The following is a 10,478-nucleotide window of genomic DNA, read 5'->3' on the forward strand; positions in this document are numbered from 1 at the left end:
ATTAATATGAACTCATGTTACATGTTTGTGATTGTGGGTTGGTTACTTTCACACTTCATATTTTGCCTAACTTATTTTCTAATAATCATATGTTGATTGCAATGGAAGTTAAGTCAACTTGATTGATGTATTGTTACTAAAATCAAGTGAATGAAGAGATTCTTTCTCCTCCATTTCTTGCAACCGCTTATAACTTTTTAACTTAATTTTCATTAATGTCATTAAGTTGACCATGAAATAAAGTGGTAATTAATTTGCCCCACCATAAATATACAAAATAAAATTATAATCCAAATAATTTTTTTCCTTAATTATCTCCTCATTTCATAGTCAACCATTGACTATTACAAAAATAATAATTTTAAGAATTTTTATTATTTTTTTTGTAAAATTTGACGTTAGAAATTTAGAATCATATTTTCGATTTTGTTTGGTAATTATGGGTTTCACAAGGACTGGCTAGTAATTTTCCTTACAGATTTGGAATAAAATAAATAAAAAATAAAAAAAGTGGCGGCGGATTTTCATAGTTTTTGAAAATGAGGAAGATATTTATTACTGGGGTCTAGCGGTAAAAGTAAAAGGTCAAAAAGAGAAGAAGAGAGTGGTAAAACTCGTAAAAGAGGAGGAGGTAAAAATTGAGAAAAAAAGAAACGAAAAAACTAATGCATATGGTGGTGGGTGGGTGACGCCTCTGGTGCCAAATTGCGGGTTCTTCCTTGCGCTCTTTCACACTCCTGCAAAGCCTTTGTCTTCATCTGTAAGTCAAATTTGCTGTAGAAATCTCAATTTTGTTTCGATTCAATATGATTCTTTGAATTGAAGTCAAATTTCGCAAATTTTTGGTGTATTTTTTTCGATTTTTAGTCACAGAATTGGAGTGATCTAGAAAACCCTAGATCTTGAACTTTCGTTGTTTAGTTTACTGCGATTTAGGGTTGCTTCGTTGGAATCAGTCTATGCAGTGGACTTTCGTGGTGGATCTTGAGTTTTTGGGACGTAACAGCTCGGTTTTTGGAGGTTCTAGGTTTGGGGTTTTCTGGGTTTGAGGTTGGTTTGTGGTGAATTCTGCTGATTCTGGTTTTAAGGATCTTTAGGGTTTTAGGTTTAGGTAATGGCTTCGAGTCCTCCATTCGCGGTGGAGGATCAGACCGACGAAGACTTCTTTGATAAATTGGTGGAGGATGAGTTCACGGTACCAAAATCGAGCCCAGGGTTCGCTGACAGTGATGATTCTGACGAGGTAAAGGCCTTTGCGAATCTGAGTATTGGTGAGGCTGGGACTGGGTTTGAGGATTTGGGTGGGGAAGGTGGGGTTGAGGTGAAGGAGGAAGCCGGTAGTATGGATGCTGGTGCAGCTCATTTAGGTGCTCATGTAGAGGAGAGTGGCTTGGCATCATCTAATTCGTTTGGGTTTGATAGTATGGTTGATTGGAATAATGATCTTATGGGAGATAAAAGTATGTCAGACTCCACAGTGATTAAGAGTAGTGAATCTGAGGATTTGGGGGTTAAGGAAGTGCAGTGGAGTTCATTTTATGCTGATTCGGCACAGAATGAGAGTAATGGGTTTGGATCATATTCAGATTTCTTTTCTGAGTTGGGGGTCGGTGCTGGAGATTTTCCTGGGGGAGTGGAGGAGAATTTGAATAATGAAGCAAGGATTGCATCTCGTGAAGGACATAGAGCTTATAATGCTGAAAATTCGGTTAACTATGTACAATATCAAGATGGTCAATCCCATGAAGGGATCATGGAACAAAACACTGATGGGCAAGATCTGAATAATAGTCAGTATCAGGAAAACACCTATCCAGGGTGGAGGTATGACTCAAGTTCTGGACAATGGTATCAAGTGGATGGTTATGATGTGACCGCCAATGTTCAACAGGGCACTGAGACCAATTCAGTTAGTGATTGTGCTGCTTTGGATGGGAAATCGGAGGTCTCTTATTTACAGCAAACTTCTCAGTCTGTTCTGGGAACTGTAACTGAGACTGGGACCACTGAGAACGTTTCTAATTGGAACAATCTCTCACAAGGGAATGACAAGTACCCAGAACATATGGTTTTTGATCCTCAATACCCAGGTTGGTATTATGACACAATTGCCCAAGAATGGCGCTCACTGGAGTCATATACTTCATCTGGTCAGTCTACCATTCAAGCTCAGGGTCAGCAGAAGGAAAATGAGGTTGTGGGAACTGCAACTGAGAGTGGATTGACTGAGAGCATTTCTAATTGGGATCAGGTTGCACAAGGGAATAATGGGTATCCGGAACATATGATTTTTGATCCTCAATACCCTGGTTGGTATTATGACACAATTGCCCAAGAATGGCGCTTACTGGAGACATATACTTCATCTGTTCAGTCAACTATTCAAGCTCAGGGTCAGCAAAATCAAAATGGGGTGGCTTCTACTACTCAAAATAGTGTTTCTTCAACTGCTCAAAATGGATTTTTTTCAACCGAAGCTGTTGTTCACAACAATGATCATAGTATATACAGTTCAATCATGGATCAACAGAAGTCTCTTAATTTTATGGGGACTGTTCCTTTATTTGAGAAAGAGAAAGCAAGTCAGATTCATAATGATGCCAATGGGATTTCTTCACCGCAAAGCTTTCCCACTGCTAACTTAAGTCAGCAGTATAATCAGCCAAAATTGGAGCAGAGCGAATATATGCATTTGTCAACTGATTACTACAGCAATCAGAAACCTGTAAATTATGCTCAGCAATCATTTCAGAGTGGCAATCAGTTTTCTTATGCTTCCAATGTGGGTAGATCTTCTGCAGGCCGCCCTCCGCATGCGCTGGTTACTTTTGGATTTGGTGGAAAACTCATAGTAATGAAAGATAAGAGTTCCCTCATGGACTCATCATATGTAAGCCAGGTTAGCCTGGAGCTCTTCTCTCTTCTCTCTATGGATTTTCTTATCCTTTGTTTGGTTGTCAAGAAAACTGGTCCAATAAAGGAAGAAAATAAATTTTAAATATTAAAAAATTGATAAATTCACCGAATAAGCAAATTGTATTAGGCTCATTCAGTGGAGTTCTTCTTCCATTGTTATTCTTGTGCGTGCATGTTTTTGGGGTGGGGCAGTGGTTTGTTGTTTGGTTGTGTGGAGGATACAGGTTTCCAAATGATAAAAGTTTAAATCTTGATTTTTGTTTTTTTTTTTTTTTTTTTTTTTTTTAATTTCATTTGGTTTCCCAAATTCTCTCCACAGTAAGATTTTAAAAGATCACAAAACTTTATTTATGATATTGCCATCACAAGAAACTAAGTACGTACATTTTTATTCTATGTGAAGGATCCTGTGAAGGGCTCAATCTCTGTTCTCAACCTGACGGAAGTTGTCACAGAAAATGGTGATCCAACAAAGGGCTGTAATTATTTTCGTACTCTATGCCAACAATCCTTTCCTGGTCCATTGGTTGGTGGGAGTGTTGGAAGTAAAGAGTTGAATAAATGGACTGATGAGAGGATCACAAACTGTGAATCTCCTGATATGGATTTTAGGAAGGGTGAAGTTTTGAGGTTGCTTCTCTCCCTGCTCAAAATAGCTTGTCAGCACTATGGAAAATTCCGATCTCCTTTTGGCACTGACACCATAGTAAGTGTGGTTAACATTTTTGGCCATCTGGTTGAGTACTAACTTTCTTATTCTTTTGATACCCCTTTTAATTAACATGGTTGCACTCATCATTTAAGAGTAACTTACTTGGCCACCCTGGTTAGTTTGCCACAAATATGTGCAATTTTTATTGTGTTTTTAAAATGCAGTAGGGACCCCCATAGATTGCTTACATAGCACTTTAAAAGCCATATGCTAATTACAAATATTTCTTGTTTGTGATGTATGTTGTATAAGCAGATGGAATTGAATTTATGATATAAAGGTTCTCCATGCATTTATCCTTTGTTTTTTGTTTTTTATTTTTTATAGCATTTTTCCCTAAAGGATGAGATTATAATATTATTCTAAAAAGAACTTTTTGAAGTAAAATGAGGGTAAAATTGTGCTTAATGCAGATTAAGATTTTAAGAAACATTGATGCTGTAAGTCATCATAAAAGATTCCGATCAGAGGAAGGTTATCATAATAAGAAAATTGACGGCATTTATAGTGAAATGGATTTTCAAGCACTGCATATGAAAACTATAGGGGTTTGTTTCACTATTAGAAACATGAGAGATGCCCATATTTCTGCCTAAGCAGTGGATGCCAGAGTAACATGGTTTACTGGTTTCTTTATGATGCAGATTTTGAGAACCTTGTTGTTTCATTTTCTTAAAGTTCAATGATTTTTTCTAGTAAAGATCCTTGCCTCCATTATAACTTTCTAAAAAGGGTCCTATGTTTTTTGCTTGTAACAATATTCATCATGAGCCATCTACAGATTCAATTAAGATGGAATTTCATATTCTTCTGGATTTGTTTCTTTTAACAGGAAAATGATACTCCAGAATCAGCAGTAGCTAAACTCTTTGCATCTGCCAAGAGGAATGGAGCACAATTCGGTGGCTATGGTGCTCTTACCCAGTGCTTGCAGCAGCTGCCTTCTGAAGGACAGATTCGAGTATTCCGTGATTCACTTTCCACACTTCAGTATTTCTATTCGCAATTTGTCCCTTTAGTAATAAATGTCAATATATGTTTTAGGCAACTGCTTCTGAAGTACAGAGTCTTCTGGTTTCTGGTAGAAAGAAAGAGGCTCTACATTGTGCACAAGAAGGGCAGTTGTGGGGACCTGCCCTTGTTCTTGCTGCACAACTCGGTGATCAGGTTTGTCCTGATTCTTAAACTCATTTATCATTTTTTTCCAACAATGACTGGCAGTAATTTGCTTGGGTGTGGTTTTGGAATCAATGCAGTTTTATGTTGATACTGTTAAGCAAATGGCAATTCGCCAGCTAGTACCAGGATCACCTTTGCGGACACTATGTCTGCTAATTGCTGGACAACCGGCTGATGTGTTTTCCATGGACAGCACAACTGATGTTGGCATCCCTGGAGCTTTAATTAAGTCTGAGCAGTCTGCACAGGTAATGCATCAATATGAAGACTGTTTTAGAATATGATATTGCTAAATTATCCTTATTACACTCTTTCTTCCTCTACAATGTTTTGGAGATTTTAACATGGATTTCTATTATAGGCCCTTGTGGTTAGTGGTAAATCCCACAAGTCTTACCCCTATTCCTATGTACCAGGATCCTGACAACTTACTGCTTTTGGTTGATACTGTTCTTAGTTTTGTTTTTGACCTTAACATTTTGCAAAAGTTTCTATTGTATCTTTGCCTCAACAAGCTCTCTCTCTCTGTGTCTCTCTCTCTCTGTGTCTCTCTCTCAATCTTTTCTTATGAAATTTCCAGTTTGGGGCTAATAGTATGCTAGACGATTGGGAAGAGAATTTGGCTGTGATAACTGCCAATAGAACAAAAGATGATGAACTTGTACTTATTCATCTTGGAGATTGCTTATGGAAGGAAAGAAGTGAGGTATATGCTGCATGTACTTTATTTAACATGTTTACCTATAGTCTTTCAGTCCTAATTCTGAATTTTTATGCTTACATGAGAGTTATGATTCAGATTATTGCTGCACACATCTGCTACTTAGTAGCAGAAGCCAATTTTGAGTCATATTCAGATAGCGCAAGACTGTGTCTTGTTGGTGCAGATCACTGGAAATTCCCTCGAACATATGCTAGTCCAGAGGCTATTCAGGTGCTATTTGTTGTCATTTGGCTCATTAATTTGTCTTTCATGAAATCTGGAAACTTTCTTATTTTTTGCATGCTAAAGTGGGTCCTCTAAAATGTATGCTTCCAATACCTAATTTTGGGTTGCAGCAAATGTGTGTGAGGTTATTGATGCATGGAGTAGTTTTTGGGAGCATTGACGGACAAATCTAACAAATTAGTTGCTGGGAGAAAACAATTTATCATCCCCGTGTACTTTGACATGTATCAGTTTATTGTTATGACCAATGTCACTGGAGACTTGGCATGAATTGCCTTTTAGTGTGATCAAATTGCAGGCTAAGTCAAATGCGTTACTTGCTGGTTCTTCAGTTTCTTGATAAAAAAAGATATCTAACAACATGCCAATTGCTTCAAGGTTTTGAGCACTTTATTCTGGTTTTCTTTTTTTTTTTTTTTTGAATTATTTATCTTGATATATTATCATATCCACATTCCGCTGTTGTGAATTCTAGATGTCAGGCACTTGGTACTTATCTGAGAATTCTTTATGTATCTTAACACCTTAGTTGGCCACATCTGTGTTGTGACTTAGAGGTTGGTCTGTTGAGTGCTTGAAACCTGTGTGATGTGTCAAGTACAAAGTTTTCTTTTTAACAATTTCTTTTTGAATGTAAAAGCTTGGTTGATGAAGCTTGCACATTTTATCATGTGTATACATCATATGCAGGGAATGTTATTTTTAAATTAGAGTTCTTCCTATCAAGCAAATCTTAGCATGGAAAAATATATCACATAATTTTCTTGTGGATGCACGTTTTGTATCTCATTCTTTTCAGGAATTTAAGCACCTAAATCTTAGATCCTGAGTTGGTCTAATTGTAGCTTGGCTTCTTGGTACCTCAATAAGGGTCCCTTCCCTCCCCCTTCCTTGCCTCCCTCTCTCTGCTTTGAATTAACCTTGCTTAATGGCCTTCTGGGTATATGGCAGAGGACCGAGTTGTATGAATACTCAAAGGTGCTTGGAAACTCTCAGTTTGTTCTGCTACCATTTCAGCCATATAAGCTTATATATGCACACATGTTGGCTGAAGCAGGGAAAGTTTCGGAATCGTTGAAGTAAGTTCTTGTAGTTTTTCTTCTTCTGATGTTTCATGCAATTTTGTGTATGCCTTTCTAAATGTTAGGTTAATTCAGGTACTGTCAAGCAGTATTAAAGTCCCTGAAAACCGGACGTGCACCTGAAGTGGACATGTGGAGGCAATTAGTAGCTTCTCTTGAGGAGAGGATAAGAACCCACCAACAGGTATCCCCCTATCCTCCAGTCTTTAGGATATTTTTTATTACCGGAAAGTCCTAAGGAATGAATGATGCTAAAGAAAATGATTTTCTTATGTTTGGTTTCACTATAAAAAACACGAAAGAAAATAAAATATAATTAAAATTAGTTAAAATTTTCAAATTTATGCATTTTTAACTTATTTAATCTTTCATAGAAGAGGAAAAGTAAGTAAAATAAGTTTGATGTGATATATAAAAATGATTTATTGACTTCAAATCTATTTTGTATTCCGTTTTATGCTTTCTTTCCTTCTACTTTTTATCTATTTTCTTTCTTTCACATTTTTCTTCAAGTTTTTTGGGAACCAAATATCGCCTTTTGGTTCTAAATATTGGGATTCTTTTTTTGCCCTGGGAGAAAAAAAGGAACTGATATCTGTAAATGAACATTCCATTTTTAGGGTGGGTATGCTACAAACCTGGCTCCAGCAAAATTAGTGGGTAAGTTGCTCAACTTTATTGATAACACCGCACATCGTGTGGTTGGAGGCTTACCACCACCATCCCAGAGCACTGTTCAAGGTAATGAACATGATCATCCACTGATGGGGCCTAGAGTTTCAAGTAGTCAATCAACAATGGCAATGTCATCATTGATGCCTTCAGCATCAATGGAGCCCATAAGTGAATGGACAGCTGATGGCAATAGAATGACCATACCTAATAGAAGTGTTTCAGAGCCAGACTTTGGTCGAACTCCAAGACAGGTCAGTATTTTATCTCCAGGCAAAACCCATTTTCTGTTACTAGTTTCTTGATATGTATGCATGGTTTCTAATCAGCAAAAGGGGGGAAAATGAAATGAAATGAAATGTATGCATAATTTCTATAAAGTTTAAGAGGTTCTATGGACTTATGAACAATCAGGCTGATTCTTCAAAGGAAGCAACGTCATCCAATGCACAAGACAACACATCAGTTTCAGGGAGGCCTTCTCGCTTTGCACGTTTTGGTTTTGGCTCACAGCTTTTGCAGAAGACTGTGGGCCTAGTCTTAAAATCCCGCACAGACCGCCAGGTAGCATCTTGAATTACTGATTTCTATTATGTTTCACACCATGGATTCTCTTTCCTGAAATACCTTTATCTTGGTTCCCTTATTTATCATTTATTACATTTTGATACTGAAGGCCAAACTGGGTGAAACAAATAAATTTTATTACGATGAAAAACTTAAGAGATGGGTAGAGGAAGGGACTGAACCCCCAGCTGAAGAAGCAGCACTACCACCCCCACCAACAAATACATCCTTTCAAAATGGCATGCCAGATTACAACTTGAAAAATGCATTGAAGAATGAGGGTTCTGTCAGCAATGGAATCCCTGAATTTAAAAGCCCACCTTCTTCAGAGCTTAGTTCAGGGATCCCATCTATTCCATCCAGCTCAAATCAATTCTCAGCTCGTGGACGAATGGGTGTTCGTTCAAGGTAATTGTAATTGTGAAACCTTTCCTCGTCTAATTTGGCTGATGCCACTTTCAAATTTAGATACAACATGCATTTTTTTGGTAAAACCTGAGTAGTACATGATGTTATCATGAGAAAGTTCTATTGGTGGCATAAAGGTTACCAGAAGATACTGTTAGCTTAGAGGTCATACCCTGAAACTGAGTTGAACATTCCTCCAAATCTTGACAGTGATTTGATATTTTCATGGGCACTCTGAAATAGAATTTTAAAAGCTGGGATGACAGCATTGAGTGAACTTGCCTAAAAATATATACAATTATTGCATGTGCATGAGTATAAATATTTATATCACACACCTACATAGAATATAATCATATATTTTTGTAGTTCTTTTGTTAGTTGACCTCATATGAATACTTCTGTCTTCTTCTCTATTGCCCCTTCACTGTAATTTCCTGTTTTATGCTTGTTTCATTTTTAAGTTCACCATTTTTTCTAGTAATTTAAGAAAAAACCTTGTTTTACATCCCTTTTTCTTGAGAATTTTATTTCTGTAATAAAATAAAAGCTTATTTCCTGGATTGTGGCAGGTATGTTGACACCTTCAACAAAGGTGGTGGGAGCCCAGCCAACTTATTCCAGTCTCCTTCTGTTCCATCTGTTAAACCCACCACTGGTGGTGCCAATATGAAATTTTTTATTCCGGCCATGGCACCCTCAGGTGAGCAGACATTAGATGCAACAGAAAGCATGCCTGAAGCTGCTGCTGCTGATGAAAATCCTTCAACATCCACTTTGAAGGACCCAATTAATTATCAACCTTTACCTCCATCATCAACGACCATGCAAAGGTTCCCAAGCATGGATAGCATCCAGAATAATGGGGTGATGACAAATGGCAATGGCTCAGTTTCATTGCAGGCACAGCGGCCAGCATCATGGAGTGGAAACTTTAGTGATGCATTCAGTCCTCCAAATATGGCTGAAATAAAACCTCTAGCCAGGGCATCGAGCATGTCGCCGTCATCGTCTCTGATGCATTTGCCAATGAATGGTGGCAGTTTTGGAGATGATCTTCATGAAGTGGAACTTTGACCCTGAATAATGAGGATGTAAATATGAAGTTTTCCTTCTTGTGATCAATACATTTACTTGGGAGTTGGGTTGCTCCTGCTTCTGCTCCTGCATCTCCCAGTACAAAGTGGTGGTGAGCAGTGTAATTGGGGTCCAGGGAAGTAACAGAAAATGTTTTTATTAAAGCCAACCCGACCAATTGCCTCCTCCCACCCAGTAACCCTGCTCTTTTTTCAGGTAATGGTACTGATTTATGATAGAATGGGGGTTGGCTCAACTGCTTAATGTACTTTAGGGTTTCTTTGAATTTTCCCCGGAGCTTCCACCATCCGATGCTTGAGGAGCCAGTAGTGTCACTATAAGCAAAAGGGAAAGTGTTCATTAGAACCAATGTACAGTTCATTTGTTCATTTATTGAAAACAGAAATATACCTTAAGGAAGACGGTAGAGAACCTCCGAACAACTGGAGGGGAAAAGATAGAGAGTATTGAATTTGGAAAATAAGATTATTATGTTCTTTTCCAGTACATCATGAATCAACTTAAATATGTAAGGGAAACACCAGATTGTTTGGCAAGAACAAGTTGTGATTATTTGATTTTTCCTATTTTGATGCAACTGCGATCTTTGTCCACTGTCATTTGTAACCGTGTGTATTCAGGAGTTCTTGAGCTAATGGTTCTATTATACATTTCAATTCAATTTTGGTTTGCCACTATTGGGCCTCCATTCATCTAGGCTTTGCTGTAGATATGCTTTTCGAAATTTTGAAAACGAGGGTTGTGGGGTTCAAAAGTGGGGGGTAGCAGCTGAATGTGTAATTGATGGCATTTGCTTCAGTGAAACAAATAAATGAAACTAGTAATACTGTTCCCAACTGCAATCTCTGTTAGCAAAGCCTACGTACACCTGGTAGTTTTGAACAATGCATCAAGG

The 10,478-nt window shown here is 37.7% G+C and overlaps 1 protein-coding gene across 2 annotated transcripts; it reads left to right on the plus strand.

The window, feature by feature from the left end:
* The first annotated feature begins 661 nt into the window (after positions 1–661).
* LOC117931979 (protein transport protein SEC16A homolog) lies at positions 662–10,182 on the plus strand. 2 transcript variants are annotated; one of them, XM_034853039.1, is made up of 14 exons: positions 662–760; positions 868–2,899; positions 3,320–3,622; positions 4,461–4,589; positions 4,673–4,795; positions 4,885–5,055; positions 5,388–5,513; positions 5,607–5,741; positions 6,708–6,835; positions 6,914–7,022; positions 7,459–7,764; positions 7,925–8,074; positions 8,187–8,485; positions 9,058–10,182. In XM_034853039.1, exons 2-14 carry the CDS (start codon positions 1,115–1,117, stop codon positions 9,560–9,562), a joined length of 4,269 nt encoding a protein of 1,422 aa, XP_034708930.1. In that variant the 5' UTR covers positions 662–760; positions 868–1,114; the 3' UTR covers positions 9,563–10,182. The 2 variants fall into 2 exon arrangements, with proteins under 2 accessions (XP_034708930.1, XP_034708937.1); XM_034853046.1 differs by having other exon boundaries at positions 692–2,890.
* Positions 10,183–10,478: the final 296 nt, after the last annotated feature.

The sequence above is a fragment of the Vitis riparia genome, chromosome 2, assembly GCF_004353265.1.
Source record: "Vitis riparia cultivar Riparia Gloire de Montpellier isolate 1030 chromosome 2, EGFV_Vit.rip_1.0, whole genome shotgun sequence".
NCBI lineage: Eukaryota > Viridiplantae > Streptophyta > Magnoliopsida > Vitales > Vitaceae > Vitis > Vitis riparia.

Coding starts and splice junctions, on each gene's coding strand:
- LOC117931979 (XM_034853039.1), top strand. CDS start 1,115: ATGGCTTCGAGTCCTCCATTCGCGGTGGAGGATCAGACCGACGAAGAC. Junction 2,900..3,319: donor ACTCATCATATGTAAGCCAG/GTTAGCCTGGAG, acceptor TTCTATGTGAAG/GATCCTGTGAAGGGCTCAAT. Junction 7,023..7,458: donor GGATAAGAACCCACCAACAG/GTATCCCCCTAT, acceptor TTCCATTTTTAG/GGTGGGTATGCTACAAACCT.